Source organism: Salmo salar, chromosome ssa26 (assembly GCF_905237065.1).
Source record: "Salmo salar chromosome ssa26, Ssal_v3.1, whole genome shotgun sequence".
Taxonomy (NCBI): domain Eukaryota; kingdom Metazoa; phylum Chordata; class Actinopteri; order Salmoniformes; family Salmonidae; genus Salmo; species Salmo salar.
In genome coordinates, this window is record NC_059467.1 from 11,034,932 (window position 1) to 11,051,297 (window position 16,366).

The following is a 16,366-nucleotide window of genomic DNA, read 5'->3' on the forward strand; positions in this document are numbered from 1 at the left end:
TTATCTTTCTGATAGCATTTTATTATGATGTTGTAAAACATGCCATTTTTATTCTTCTCAAAAACACGTTTCTCCCGCTGCCCTTCAGGTAGAATAACAGTTCTCCATTCCATTCTATACCATGCCATTCCGCCGTGTGAGCAGGGTTCCTCAGTCAAGACTTGCATGCCCCGGGGAGAGTTAATAACCCTTATCTGAAATGAGCATCACCAGGATGCACCAGCAGGAAATCTTCATTCACGCTTATCACTAACTAGCCTGACCTGATGAGTGAGGAGGACGGAGATATCAGTTGGTGGTTATGTCCGGAAGACCCGAGGGTCTCAGAAAACACACAACCTCGTCACCTTCCAACTGATTGCAACAGTCAGGTAATTATGTAACTTCAAGATGAAATTGTAGCTATAGCTATTCAGGAGAGAATTGACCCAATGCAACAACAAAAAAACGCAAGGGCAGGCCTTGTCTAAAAAATTTGTTTTACACATTTGAGAGAATAATTTCCAGCCATGCTAAACACATATTTCATCATTTATATAACAGTCACTAGGATAAAACCCATATTTCTTTATTTAGCTAAAGGCAAAATCCTATTTACATTGCAAGGCAGGTAAGCAAAAGAAACAGCTTTCATGACAAATTTACAAATAAAAACTAGTCCTTTCCCCTTTTTACTCCCTTAAATAATTCCATTAAGAACAGTGGTGTATTTTGTTTGATAGCATACAGTGATTACCATCAAACTAAAGTAATAACGGGAGCTCCCGGGTTGCGCAGCGGTCTAAGGCACTGCACTGCATCTCAGTGCTAGAGGCCTCACTACAGACCCTGGTTTGATCCCGGGATGTATCACAACCGGCCGTGATCGGGAGTCCCATAGGGCGGCGCACAATTGGCCCAGCGTCGTCCGGGTTAGGGGAAGGTTGGGCCGGGGTGGGCCATCATTGTAAAATAAGAATTTGTTCCTGACTGCCTAGTTAAATTAGGGTTAAAAAAATATATAATAACAGTCTTAACATGAACAAAACATTTAGCAACTTAATCTTTCAAACTCACTTTTAAAGTAACAGATGCAGGAAGTGAGGCAGTTGTCCAGTGGTTTGAGTGCAAAAACATACAAAATTATCAGAATTGAGAGAGCCCTAACAATATTGTCCATTTTGTGCTTTTGAGTCCCTGCCATTCACACAGACATACGTGATAGCCAGTAAAGGCCCTGTTTATTTTGGATTGGTACTGTACAAGCTTGGTCGGACATAGGGTCCCAATGGTGTGTGAGGGGTGAAGGGTCATCAGCTGAGATGCAGGTGAGGGTGCTGGTGGAGTTGGGTGACCAGTTCTTCCTCTGTAGGCTCCTGAATTTGTTCTCTGGAAGGTACAGTGGAGTTTTAAAGACAGGACAAGAAACTGTGTCAAGAGACACACAACGAGTTGAAGCGAAGCACGCTCATGCAGGCGGCTGCTGTAGTCCACAGCGTGCATTTAGGGATGGGCATTAAGGGTTTGCTCTTCTGACTTGTCCCTGCTAAATATATCAACCACACCTTCAGCAAATATTTCAGCGACATGCGTTTAGTTGATCGAGAAAAGGGTGGGCGGATGTTTTTGCTACCAATTATATTAGTGATGGGGTAAAAATTGATACAGTTACATATCGCAATATTATTCTTGACGATTTTTACAAAACAAAGTGCTAGTCAGCTGTACCTGCACCTAAACACCTAAGCTGTGCCTGCGCCTATCCTATAAATAGTGAGCCAAGATGTTTTCAGCGCTTTTATATCCTTGACTGATCATGGCTCTCTCTTGTCACTCTGCAGCAGACATGGTGAGCAATATGTTTGGAACATGGAATCGCAACAAGATCGCAGTATCGCAATAACATCGCGAGAATTGCAATACATATCGAATCGGCATCTAAGTATTGTGATAATATCATATCGTTAGGTCCCTGGTAATTCCCAGCCCTAAATTATATAATGCATTATCTGCAAGCAAGGTCATGAAGAAATACATGCCATTTTACAGTTTATTATCAGAAAGCTCACCAGACACAAGATTTTTGGGGAAAAGTGATTCAGTATCGAAACGTGAGTAGCCAAAGAGCATGGTTTTAGGCAGTTCACAGAGAACTGACAGAACCGCTGACAGTGAGGGTATCCCAGTTCGTGACTGACCTCTAGGCCTAAAACCAACACCAGAAAGTAGGAATATGCAACCAATCAGACCACAAACAGAAGCAAAAAAGCCAGAGCCAGAGCAGAGTTAAAAAGCAGCTTCAGAGTTGCAGCAACATACCTGAACATGAGCTGGACGGTAGTCTCATAACCTGTTCGCTCAACGTCCGCCACTGAACACATGACACTCCGGTCCCACTTATAGATGAAGTTCTGTTACATAAAACAGAGGTATCGTGGAGTTGACTTTTTTTTTTCCAGAAACATCTTGCACTTAAAACAAAGTAAGTACAGATCAGGCCAGCATAAGTTCATACATACCTCCAAGATGAGAGCCACAAACAAGTTGACCCACATGACAGAGGAGGTAAGCCACCAGGAGACAAAGTAGACCTTGGACCACCTGGGAGGAGAAAAGTAACCAGATCAACTGTTTACATGGACACATCACCATTACCCATAATCACTGTTTTACAAACAGAGCCCCATGCACAATTAACTTGTCTTCGTCCTCTTTAAGCAGGACAAATAATGACTATGCCCCCACTCCTACATGCATTTTCACCGTTGCTAGCCTTGTCCTGAGTTGGGTACAAATGCTTGTTTAACCAACTAAACAGTTGCAATTTTTTAGGGAACAACTGAAATGAGATAAATATTATGAAGCGGGAGCTCATTAAAGTAAGGCATGGCCCCAAAAAATGAAAGGACTGATGTGCTTCAGCGTCAACTGCTTCCCTCTAGTGGATAGGGAAACAAAGTGAAGCATCTGACAGTCGGATCATAAGACTCATGTATTGATTTGTATTAGGGTTGGCTTACTCTGTGGTGTATCTGGTGTAGGCATCCATGAACACTTGCCAGTTATTCACCACCATGACGTTGTAAAGGAGGACGAGGGAAGACTGAGCAAAACAGAGGGAGAGAGGAGAACGAAAACAGACCATGCCAACCATGTGTTTTACAGTTCCATTCCCTCCAAAAGCCTATTCTCATTAAACCAGTCTCTTATGACAGTAGACAGGGCTATGCAGAGAATGCTATCGTTAAAGTCAGAATGTTCGCCTTGAGCTAAGCCTCTGTGTTCTCTGCCTACGACTCGGCTTCACGGCCTGGCAGAGTGAGAGACAAGAGAAGGGCACCCACAGCAAAGTCGTCAAAGTTGTTTGGCCAGTAGCCCAGCTGCTCGTAGGAACCACACTCCACGGTGATGTTCTCCATACTGGAATTGGACATCACACTGTAGAGGAATACATATAAAACAACTTAAATTACCTCACACAGTAAACACATTAAAACAGCCACATTAGCCTACTGTATGAGGCCATTTGCTACTTTGATGTTTGTGAATAGTGTACAAGCGTTCAAATACATCATTGTCAAACCGTACCTCATCTGCCTTGGAGCTGTGATGGCTCCCTGGAACAGCCAGATGCCAAGGACAGCAAACACATAGAACACCACCTAAAGAACAACGAGGCGCAAAAACACAGATGTTAGCTGGGATAGGGAATCCATGACGTCCAGCAAACAGACGCCTAGTGTATAGACATGCATTTCAAATGACTAGTTGGATGAGAGAACAAAAGAGAAATATAAACAGGTGCCGTTGAGTCACTCACCACGAGTATTCCTGCAAACGCTCTGAGGTTTTTCACCAGGTCAACCAAAGTACTCGCTATGAGGGCCATCAGCTAAAAGAGGCATTAAAACACAAGGAAGACTATTTCTATAGTGTAATACCAACATGCATAACCAGAGATGATAAAGACATTAGCTGTACCGGCATGAACTTACAACAATACAAATCTATTGACATAACGGTACACCAAAATAGAGCAAAAGTCAAGCAATAAACCATTTCCACCATTAGGTGGAGCCAAATACAACATCTCATCACATACGTTTAATTATTATTATTTGTTTATTTTTCCTTTATTTAACTAGGCAAATCAGTTAAGAGCAAATTCTTATTTACAATGACGGCCTACCCCGACCAAACCCAGACGATGCTGGGCCAATAGTGCGGCGCCCTATGGGACTCCCAATCACGGCCAGATGTGATACAGCGTGGATTTGAACCGGGGACTGTAGTGACGCCTCTTGCACTGAGATGCAGTGCCTTAGACCGCCGCGGCACTCGGGAGGCCCAAAACGAAGGCACTACTTCTACCCAGCGGCACCACTTCCTCACCTTGATATCAGGGATGATTCGGAGGAAACGGACGACGATGAGCATGTTGACCAGACGTACCATCTCCCACAGAGACATCAGACCACGCGACGCTGGGTTCCTGGGACAACCACACCACACAAAGGTTTATTCAATCTCACAGTGCTACTCAGTTACTTATCGTTCATCCATTCGTAGTGTTTTATTCAGTAACACTCTTCCTCTGCTATGTTTATCATGTGCATCACCATGTACCATATCTATACGTCCATGTTTCTATTCCTGTTTTTTCGACCATCCCCATGTACCTGTGTGTGTGTGTGTGTGTGCGTAAACAAAGTTACTCGTTCATCACTATTGTTACTGTATATACAAATGAACACCATCCTTCAAGACAATTTCCTTATACAGAATATATTTGTTGAGCCAGAAATATGACCGAAGTGAAGACACCAACCATTTAGGAAAGGGGAGCCTGTAGGTGGCAAAAATGGTGATCTGAAGGACCTGTTAAAAAAAAAAAAAAAAAAATCAAATACTTTGAGTTATATTACCAAGACAGAAATATGCTTAAAGGGGCAGTATGTAGCTTTTTGGGGGCGACCCGACCAAATTCACATAGAAATGTGAGTTATAGATCTGAGAAGCGGTAGATCCATTCGATGTGCACTTTTTCTATGCTCCCCGTTAAGTTACGTTTTAGCGAGCGTCTTTTCTCTTTCAGTTTTGTACACCAGCTTCAAACAGCTGAAAATACAAGATATTTGGTTAATGAAAATACATTTCAGAGCAGTTTAGATTGCACGATGATTCTCTACACACTATACATTGTTAAACTGAAATAAGGAGAAGCATTGAAACGGTCGAGTGATTTCTACATATTGCACCTTTAATATGTTTCCTTTCATTTACAGAATATCTTACCAGAAGGCAAACTGTGAGAAGTCCATCAAATATATTGTTTCTGTATGACAAGTAGCCTCTCCACCCAAAGGCTAATATTTTTAGACTCATCTCCATCAGGTAGTATAGAATAAAGAAACAGTTGATAACTTCCATGTAGTAGTCATCCCGCTCTGCAATGGACTTCTCGGAGTCAAGCACCAGAATGGTCTGCAAAACACAGAGAGAAACAGAGAGACCAAACAAGTTGAGCCTCTGTCTAATATGATGGACGCGCAAACAACAGGCCCGACATCCTGTCTGTAAGAAGGTCCTGGACTTACACAGATGCACATGACATTGGTCAGGGCCACGGCGTTTCCCACTACCGTAACATAGTAGTGGCTGGAAATCAACTGAAGCCTCTGGAGGAGTGAGGAGTTGTACTCTGGCTTTGGAGGGTGCTGCAGCAGAAAAGACAACGAAGACTCGTCAAATCATACAGGAGCATTCTAGCTATCATTTAGATAAGTAAAATAAGGTCAGTTTAGAACCGACATTGAAGTTAAATCCATTCCAGTAACATTGATCCAGTGGAGAAGCACAAAGCAGTTAATGAGATGTGGCCCCACCTCTTTGATGCGGTCCTTGTCCAGCTCGTCAAAAAGCCTCCGGAAGGCCTCCCACTGGATAAAGCCATCTGACAACTGCTGCACTCTCTACACAGAGAGAGAGAGAGAGAGAGAGAGGCACATTCAAAGGGAGCTATATTCAAATGTTTATCCAACACGTTCTAAAGATTTGCACCGTAGTCTTTTCTCACCTTGATGATGGCTTGTCTGTAGTAGGACTTCATTTGTACCCTCGCCATGACCTGCAAAGAGGCATCCACCCGCACACGCTCTCTGGGAGGGACAAGATGTAAGGCCATTCAGTGTGTGTGTGTGTGTGTGTGTGTGTGTGTGTGTGTGTGTGTGTGTGTGTGTGTGTGTGTGTGTGTGTGTGTGTGTGTGTGTGTGTGTGTGTGTGTGTGTGTGTGTGTGTGTGTGTGTCTTCGTGTGTGTAGGGCTTAAGGGTAAGAGAATGAGCAGTCTTACACATGCTCCTCTGAGTGTGTAGCGTCCTGACCCCGCCCCTGGCAGGACATGACCTCAAAGGCAGCTCTGACGCCCAGTCTCCTCCTTAGGATGGATGCTTGGACAGACATCTGCCACAAGAGAACAATTTCATCATGATTACCTGTGGGGTTTACACTGTACCTTAAAATGGTCTGATATTTAAATCATATCAGTCCAGTGCCAGTCTTAAACTCACCAGCAGGTATCCCCTGAACTGGTTGTAAACGATGGCAGTTAGCAAGTTCATCAAGAAGTAGGTTCCTGGGAGCAGTAAATAAGACAAATGATCAACAGACTGTGTTACCACTCAATCCGTTTCATATTTTCCTTGTCTCTTAACAGTTCATTTGGTGGCTAGTTCTTACCAAAACCACTGAAGAGAATGAAGAAGATGGAGTATCCTCGGTTTAAGGAATAGGCTGGAATCATCACTGTTTAAAAAAACAAACCACACGAAGACAGGTTTAGGTGGAGAAGACATTATGCAGCAGAAAAGATATGTTTAATTCACTATGACCTACACAGTGAACTTACCATCGGGGTTATTGGCTGTAGTGAGGAGCACCAAGAGAGAGGAGAGAGACGTGGGCAAGTCTCTGAAGTAGGCCTCCCACTCCCCATTTTGCTTCGGGTTCTAGGGACAAACAGAGGTAATACGGAGATGTTTAAGTCCCTTATAACAACAATGCTAAATGGACATTCATTGTGCTTTATCTTGGTCTTATTGGTCACGTGAGGGCGAGTTTCTGTACTGGTCTCTATTTAGACAAGTGTAATATGACACATCTACCACTAGTTGGCGTTAAAGCTCTGATAAAGCCTGTACCACCAGGGTGAATAAAACAGTGGTGAGGTAAGGTAAAAGGGCATATTCAGGCTTGAGAACTGGGCGTCAACAGTACGGCCAGCAGGGTGGAACAGAGCGCACCTCTCCTTTAGCAAAGAGCAGCATGCCAATCATGGTGAAGAGGCAGAGGTGGAGAGCCAGGAGCAGGATAACACTGGGAGGTAAGAGAGAGAGAGAGAGAGGAGTGGTGCATTAGACACACACCTCTGCAATGACAGTCAGGCCTATATACATATGCAAGTATATTAGGGTGCCCTCTGTGGGTCTCACATGGACTGAAACAAGAGTGAATCATGTATGTATATAACCCGAAATAAACCCTACCGTGCAGTTTTAGGGAACTATGTATGTGATCACAGAAGTGAGAGCTTATGACAATAATTGACAATAATTGTAAAGCTGTGAAGGGAAGGTATGAGATTGAACAAAGTGTTGGTGGCAAACACAACTACCTGGCTATCTCTGGGAGGGTCCTCTTGATGCACTTCAAGGTTTTCTTCATCAGGGAGGAGTTTTGAAGGAGGAAGAATGGCCGAATGAGTCTCCTAACGCGTAAGTTCTGCCGTCGACAACAAAGGGAAAGAGCGACATTCCATTCGAATCTTTGCATGGCAAACCATGTCTTTATGAACTGTTGAATATTACAGAGGGTGTTTAAACCCACATTTTGAATATCCTCTCACCTGATCACAATACATGCTCAACGTCAACGCCCAATCAATTACAGACGCTGAGACGGCCAAGATGTAGACGATCAACCACTTGCACTGCCGAAACTCCTCCCAACCAATCAAGTAGCTCTAAGAACAATATATCCAGTTAGAGTCATGTCTATTTTTATTGCAAATAAAGACACAAAATGGATTTTCATGTAGATTTCTTGTTGCCCATCTACTGTCTCGTTCCCCATTGGCATTGGCAGAAACATGGTCTGATGGTTACCTTGGTAGCGAGGTCAATGGCAAAGATGACGAGGCAGAATATCTCTATGCCCTCTGTCAGGCCACAGGGGGGCTCCCAGGGGGGAGGTCTGAAGCGGGGGTCTGATGTGTAGGAGAAGGACGAGGGCCTCTCGATGAAAGCCAGCGTCAAGACGACCGCAATAGTCAGGCCCAGCCCCCTGAGCAACACAGACAGTCGTTTAACAATGACACAAAACCCGTGGGGGGGGGTTCAAACATCTGACTGAGAACGAGAAGGGTGATGGTTGGCTTCACTGTCATAAAGTGCTTTTCTCACTACGCTTAACCACAGAGGAAGCTAAGACAGGACAAGAGTTAAGACATAGCGATGCTGAGTGTGGTCACACATTGCAGTGAGATACAGTGCAGAGGGGATATAATGTCATCCTTCAGAAGATAGGACAAATTTAAGAATAGAAACGTGCAGAACAATCCAAAACAATATACTTTGACTCATGACAGTAGCGACTTACCATTGCCATATCCTGGAGTAGTACCACCTGTACAGACGTAACGAGTTTGCATCCACTCTATGATTGATGGATCGGTACTGTAGAACGAGAAACACATTTCATTGTTTTGAAACGGCAGTTTAGGGGTAGTTCATAACCAACACGAGTCATACAAATAATATGTGTCAATCAGTTACGGCGACAGTTCATATGTTTCACCTGTATGGCGTCCTCGATAAACACAGCAGCTTGCTGGAGGTAGAGATCCTCATCGCCTGTGTAAGAGGAGAGGGAAATGATTACGCATGTACATTGTCAAAAGCAAGTGCTGTGAAACAAGTTGTTCTCAAGCCAATAAAGTCGTACTCTGTATTGATTGAAAACAAAACATTGAAAACGAACCCGTCTACCTATCTGTAGCTTTTCTCAAGCAAATGAATAAACCCCAACCCAAAAAAATGAGCCCACGTCCTAATCCTACAGTAGGCCTGCGTGCATGTGTCTGCAATAAAGTTCAACGCGAGCATGTCTGAATTCATCTTAGTCGTTCAAATATTCCAATTGAATTATACCCAAGTCTGGATGAATAGTGTGCTCCAAACATCCCTCGCCAGGTCAGATTAAATTAGCTACTAATTCCAGGCATTTTTCCACAGAGCTGATCACACATCGAAATGTCAACTGAACCCTCTTTCACTTACTGGACTGGACTGTCACTTGAATTCAATTATCATTTTCAGTTTAAATCCAATTCACGAAGCTATTCTGATCTGTGTTAAGAAGCCATATCATCTCCTGGATTTGTCTTTGTCCCCATTTGTCCCCCTTCAAATGAGTGAATTGGGCTATTTCAGCCACACCCGTTGCAGACAGCTGTATAAAATTGAGCACACAACCATGCAATCTCCATAGACAAACATTGGTAGTAGAATGGCCCGTACTGAAGAGCTCAGGGACTTTCAACGTGGCACCGTCATAGGATGCCACCTTTCGAACAAGTCAGTTCGTCAAATTTCTGCTCTGCTAGAGCTTCCCTGGACAGTGCTGTTATTATGAAGTGGAAACGTCTAGGAGCAACAACGGCTCAGCCGCGAAGTGGTAGTCCACACAAGCACACAGAATGGGACCACCGAGTGCTGAAGCGCGTAGCCCGTAAAAATTCTTTCCTCGGTTGCATCACTCAGTACCGAGTTCCAAACTGCCTTTGAAAGCAATGAAAGAACTGTATGTCCGGAGCTTCATGAAATTGATTTCCATGGCCGAGCAGCCGCACACAAGCCTAAGTTCACCATGCACAATGCCAAATTTGGGTGGAGTGGTGTAAAGCTTGCTGCCTTTTGACTCTGGAGCAGTGGAAAAGCATTCTCTGGAGTGATGAATCACGCTTCACCATCTGGCAGTCCAGTGGACAAATCTGGGTGTGGCGGATGCCAGGAGAACGCTACCTGCCCGAATGCATAGTGGCAACGGTAAAGTTTGGTGGAAGAGGTTTTTAGTTCCAGTGAAGGGAAATCAACGCTACAGCATACAATGACATTCTAGACGATTCTGTGCTTCCAACTTTGTGGCAACAGTTTGGGGAAAGCCCTTTTCTGTTTCAGCATGACAATGCCACCGTGCACAAAGTGAGGTCCATACAGAAATGGTTTATCGAGATCAGTGTGGAAGAACTTGACTGGCCTGCACAGAGCCCTGCCCTCAACCCCATTGAACACCTTTGGGATTAATTGGAACACTGACTGTGAGCCAGGCCTAATCGGCCAACATCAGTGCCCGACCTCACTAATGCTCTTGTAGCTGAATGGGTGCAAGTCCCCGCAGCAATGTTCCAACATCTAGTGGAAAGCCTTCCCAGAAGAGTGGAGGCTGTTATACCAGCAAATGGGGGACCAACTCCAAATGAATGCCTATGATATTGGAATGAGATGTTCGACGAGCAGGCCACTTTTGGCCATGTAGTGTATTTCATTACATGACTGTCTTTCAAAAGCTTTGTGTGGGGTGTAAAGAAGAGCTACTGTCCTGTACATCATAAGTAAGAAGTGATGTCATAAAAGAACAGAGTAATCTAGGGCAGAGCCATCCTTGTTCAACAGGACATATCACAATGTGGAGCTTGGCATTTCAACCTGGCTTCAGGGCAATTCATAGGATTTGGGATGTTTATTGTTTCCCTACATTTAGTACGACAAGAATGATAGGCTTCATTCAAATTCTCGACACACAGTTGAACCGTTTACCCAGAATCCCACTGCCTCTGCAATGTCCCTCCACTGGTCTAATTTTTAAAGGTACATTTTCCAGTCATAATACATGGTCAGATGCATGTTTGATAGTTTTCCTTTCCAGATGACTATTCTTTTCTCCCCATATTTTGAAAGAACATGTCCTGCCCATAGAGCAATTGTTAGTAGCCCAGACTGGACTCATATTAGACTTTGTTTCCCTCCACACTACCACTGCTCACAATTCTGTACGTTTTTATTTAACCTTTATTTAACTAGGCAAGTCAGTTAAGAACAAATTCTTATTTACAACGATGGCCTACCGGTGAACAGTGGGTTAACTGCCTTGTTCAGAGGCAGAATGACTGATTTTTACCTTGTCATCTCGAGGTTTCGATCCAGCACCCTTTCGGTTACTGGCTCGACGCGCTAACCACTAGGCTACCTGCCGCTAGTGTTTGTAAATCTCTACAGATGGTGTTGTGCAAAACTACTAGCTAAATATTCACCCATGCATTGTAACATTATAGGTGTCAACAGTACAGCTATTATCCCCGCAAGGTGAGGAATTGAGAGGTATTGAAAACAGGCGTGTCAATAAGTTTTACCCCTACCTTTTTGTTAAACAAAATATTTTTCTCTGAGCAATTGTATTAGTATAAAATGATATAATTTACCCCTTTGTTGAGCATACAATATAGCTCACTATTTAAATTATTTATTTTAAACAGTCATTTTTGCTCATTTTATCAAGGGTGTCAATAATTTCAGACCCCACTATATATACTGTATATATATATATATATATATATATATAATTTCATGATCTATAGAATTTATGTCAAGTATGCCTTTTAAAGTAAAATATTATGAATTACATTTGACACATGGGCTCCAGACAAAGTACATTTAAAAACAAACAATAAACTTTTTAAGAGCATACTACTGTCTGGAGGCCTATCATGTACATCACCATATATCAGTCATAAGACACAAATGCTGTCCTGCTCCTGCAATCATCCCAGTCATCAGCAACAGAGCATTGGGGTAGGCACATGTTTGACATCAATCTATGTGCAATTACCATGGTAATAAAATGGCCAATTTCAGGAAAAGTTATATAACATACTATTTACAAGTAGGCTATGCTGGAATGGATGGTTTGCCTTGTGTGGTTTTGTGGGTTTTGACACTCTTATGTAGGTGTCATAAACAGTCATAAAACATTGCATAATATGTCACAACACATATAAATATGTGTCATGACAGTGTTATGACAATGTTATGACAGGTTATGATATGTTACACCAACTGTTATAACATGTTATGACATGGTTATGACTGTGTTATAAGGTGTCATGACCCTATGCTTCAAGAACAGTGTTAGCAATTGTTTTTAATGTCTCAAAACTCTCTTTGAGTGGTCCACAATGTGTTTATAAAAAAATCTTTAAGGTGCTTGGTGACAGTAGAAATCATTGACAGGAAGTTTTTGGCAGCAAATTGTGGACTGCTTTTGAGAAAAGTTGCCATGTCAGAGACAGCCACAATGAGTGATGACACACAATCTGGTTGTAGTGGCCCAGCGTTGTTTGGCCGGGGTGGGCCGTCATTGCAAATAAGAATGTGTTCTTAACTGACTTGCCTAGTTAAATAAAGGTTCAATTAAATAGCTAGGTAGCTAGCAAGCTATTGTACATGAATAGTTGAGAGCTAACGTTAGCTATATGTTATGAAAATGTTGAGAAATTGGGATTTTAATGTGTTAGCTATTGGTCTTAGATTTTAGTGTATCTTTCTGTAGCGGTATTACCGCATGTTGTATACTCTACTCTGATTTCTGTTCTTGACTTGTATTTTTCAGAGAAAGTAGCTAGCTCATGCATCTGTATCCATGGTGGAGGTGAAGACTTTGAGGGAGGCTGCCATAAACAAACTTCGAGTCTAACTTCCTGTGAGTGACATAAAAACAGATGGCCGGCCCTGTTTCAGCCCACTCACGTCAAAATTACAGTTGAATGACAATAGCCAATAATGAATGTAATGCTTGATCATTATCCTGTGTTGTCTTGACCTGAGATACTCATCACAGCATCAGTCACAAATCTCTCTCTGTGTCTTTCTCTCACAGATTGAGAAGGAATTCTGAAGGATTTACAACCCGGCCGGCTTCAGTCCACCTTCACCTTCAAAACTGTTGACCTTGTTCAAGATGTATTTAGATTTTTTAATGGAACCTTTATTATACTAGCCAATATGAGAGGAGGTGCTGCAAAGGAGATGCAGAGCATTCTGGATGTGCTACGGGGTATGTGCTCATAATACAGTCACATAACAGTCAATAATTACATTGTGACAACTTTGTTAATTTGATTGACTGTAGTATATACAACCATTTGAATTACTTCTCGTGTCAATGCAACACCGTCCAGAACAGAAGAGACTGGGTGATCAGTGGCCTGATATTATACTTCGGCGAAAGGGTAGAGGACCTTATCATGTCATATGTCACAACAGGTCTAAATATATGTGTCATGGCAGTGTTATGTCCTCTGTTATGACATTGAATGGTTATGACCGTGTTATAACATGTTATGAAGCTATGCTTCTAATAGTGTGAACTACTGAAACGCTTACCCCCTTCGACACAGCAATACTCTGCAGCAACCGAGGAGGACAGACGTCTCGTCGTTGGGAATCCCTTTTCAAGGTGATCGTTGTTGTCAGGGTGGGAGCCGTAGTTAATGCTTCCAGTCAGCAGTTGTTCTGATTCCATTTAGTAAAATTGACCTAAGCGAGTGTAAACTTGTTTACGCAGCACCTGTAACTCCGGTAAAACAACCTCAAAGTCCGCCAAGTGTAAATTGACCGTTTTAGTAAAGAGAATGAGAACTATACTGTAACTGTCAGAGAGACAGAAAACATGTTATGCTGTCAAAAACGTTTAAATTCGTTAAACGTTTTCCATCGTTTTCTTTTTACAGACAGTTTATCCACTTAGCTACGACAGTACGGGAAATATGTTTTTAGGAAACGAACTAGTTGTGTCCTCGTCCTCAAGTATCACTTTTCACCAGCGGGTGACTCACTGCGCCACTGACCTACACCGCGCGAAACTCAAGAGTTCAGCCTGTCCCCCCCAAAAAATGCCTCTAGTAGGTCTTAATGTAAAACAATGGTAGTCTACTTTGTCACGGTCTACTTGCACGGTCTACTTGCACGGTCTAGTGGTAGTGTACTTTCTATTTTGTTTTTCAGCAGCCTTTTACGCGCTAATCAAAGTGGTACGTAAAATACGTTTCATACTTACTCGTTTTAACCATCAGTTTTCCACTTCCTTTGTAAAATGACCACTTAGGCTCATGTTATACACATAATTGATGACAACAGAAAAAAACCAACATAAAACGTGTTTAATAGTAAAGCTGAACATCAATATTTCAATGAACAAGTGTATTGTATTTGAACCTGAGAGAATAGACTGTTGTGAATATTTTTTTAAAGACATTGTTACTACTTTTGAACTCCAGTTTAAACTGGCCTAGAGCATGAAGAATGACAACATAATGCACATAATGCTGAACCACTAACACAAAATACTCATTTTGAATACCCTTCATTGTTAGAGTCTACAATATCAATCAATAGTCTAGGTCTATTTTCAGAAATGGGTATACTGTACAGCAGTGGCGACCCGATGTCCAAGGCAAGTTAGACCCACATTTTTAGCAACATTTTTTTTTTTTGTGCTCGCCTGTTATTTTTGCATTAATATGTGCCACATATCAGTTTGCAAACAATATAAAAAAATATATATCATTGAGTTAATAAAGCTGCATACAAACATGGTCTCTTTTTCTTTTCTTAAGTAAGGCAGCTCCAAAATGCAGGTGTTTCAGCCTAGCTCAGTGCTTTCTATGGTGGTGGGGCAAGCCAGCAGAAAATACGGAGCGTTGCGCCGTGATTGGCTCAGTGTTCTGTTACTCATGGGGACACTACGTCACTGCCAAGTCTAAGGGTAGACCTAGAAAATTCTAGCCCCTTGGGTACTGCCATAGAGTTACATTAGAAGTGCCCATCCAAGAAGGCTCAAGGTCACGGATAAAATGACGTCAAATCATGTTATGTCTACAGTAACTTTGATTGGACTGATCATGATAACATCATACTTTCAAAATCTTAGCTAGCAGTCATCATCATGAATCAAGTCAACAATCTGCTGGGAAATCCTTTTTAATCCTTGTCATATGAAGAGAAATAATTCAAATAAATTATAGATAAAACGTATCAGTGCTCATCGGCCATTGGACATAAACATTACACAACAAGTTGGAAATCGCAAATTCAACAATGAGTTGTTTGGAAGGAATCAGTGGCTAACTGCAAGCATTTCAAAGCAGTCATTAGCCTTCTATTCAGTGTAGTGGCTGTGGCTGTGTGGTCCCAAGTCTAAGATTAAGGGTCTCTTTTCCTAGTTTAAAATTATAAACATTCAACATTGACCATGCTGTCAATGAAGCATGAATTATATGCCGCGCTCAAAACAACTGTTTACTCAGAACTGCAAAATCTGACTTTAGTGAGTTCAAGATAACTGGGAACTCGGGAAAACGACTGGGAAAATACGTTTTGAACTTTCATCCAACTCGGAATTGTAAATCGGAAACTCGGGCCTCTTTCTAGAGCTACGACCTGAAGATCACTGACGTCATCATGATTCAACCTTATTTTTTTTCAGAGTTCCCAGTTGTCTTGAAAGCCAGAGTTCACAGTTGTCTATAAATCCAGAGAATGCCAGCATTTGATGACAAAGTTTGATGACAAAATTTGCCCACGAAGGACCGCCGCACCACCTTCCTATTTAAGTGAGCACAGCACAACAAGTTGAGTCCAAAAATGTCTTGTATGCTGCTGCATAAATGATGTAATATGTCAGGGAGATATGTATACTGTAGCTAAGAAAGTAATACTAAGTGTATGTTGTGTAGAAAGCTGTTCGTAGCCCATGTGCCTCACCCTAATAATTTGGTATATTTTCAACTCTTAATTTCGCCTACTGTTCTGACTTGGTGGTGCACATGTAACCTATAACCTGTTTTTGAGAAATTTCAACATCTAATATTGTAAGAGCTTTCATTAATGGGGCAGCAGGTAGCCTAGTGGTTAGAGCGTTGGAGTAGTAACCGAAAGGTTGCAAGATTGAATCCCCGAGCTGACAAGGTAAAAATCTGTCGTTCTGCCCCTGAACAAGGCAGTTAACCCACTGTTCCTAGGCCGTCATTGAAAGTAAGAATTTGTTCTTAACTGACTAGCCTAGTTAAATAAAAATTGTGTGCTTATATGCCTCTTTTATTTATCCTACTGTTCTGACTTGGTGTACAGGGAGAACACTATAAGAACGGCCCATGTTCTGAATTCTGTCGCTGTACATTTCAAAAGTGCTGAACAAATAGTTATATTGACTATATCCATCCTAGCTCGCTTATTAATGTCTTAATCAAAATTATGGATTACCTCTTATCCGCTTGTC

At 42.1% G+C, this 16,366-nt stretch overlaps 1 protein-coding gene and 1 long non-coding RNA gene across 2 annotated transcripts; one reads left to right on the plus strand and one right to left on the minus strand.

Moving 5' to 3' along the window:
• Positions 1-547: 547 nt before the first annotated feature.
• LOC106587138 (two pore channel protein 2) lies at positions 548-13,758 on the minus strand. Its single transcript, XM_014175184.2, has 24 exons — positions 13,474-13,758; positions 8,831-8,886; positions 8,633-8,709; positions 8,140-8,317; positions 7,881-7,997; positions 7,650-7,756; positions 7,279-7,351; positions 6,885-6,984; positions 6,716-6,781; positions 6,547-6,611; positions 6,330-6,439; positions 6,056-6,137; positions 5,865-5,951; positions 5,577-5,696; positions 5,275-5,463; positions 4,808-4,857; positions 4,372-4,471; positions 3,800-3,871; positions 3,568-3,641; positions 3,324-3,417; positions 3,000-3,082; positions 2,499-2,580; positions 2,299-2,390; positions 548-1,368 (listed from the first exon to the last, which is right to left on the minus strand). The coding sequence occupies exons 1-24, from the start codon at positions 13,610-13,612 to the stop codon at positions 1,293-1,295; spliced, it is 2,289 nt and encodes a 762-aa protein (XP_014030659.1). The 5' UTR covers positions 13,613-13,758; the 3' UTR covers positions 548-1,292.
• On the plus strand, positions 7,230-13,479 carry LOC123730775 (uncharacterized). The gene is made up of 3 exons (XR_006762212.1): positions 7,230-7,358; positions 12,701-12,790; positions 12,968-13,479. It is a non-coding gene; the product is annotated as an uncharacterized lncRNA (long non-coding RNA).
• Positions 13,759-16,366: the final 2,608 nt, after the last annotated feature.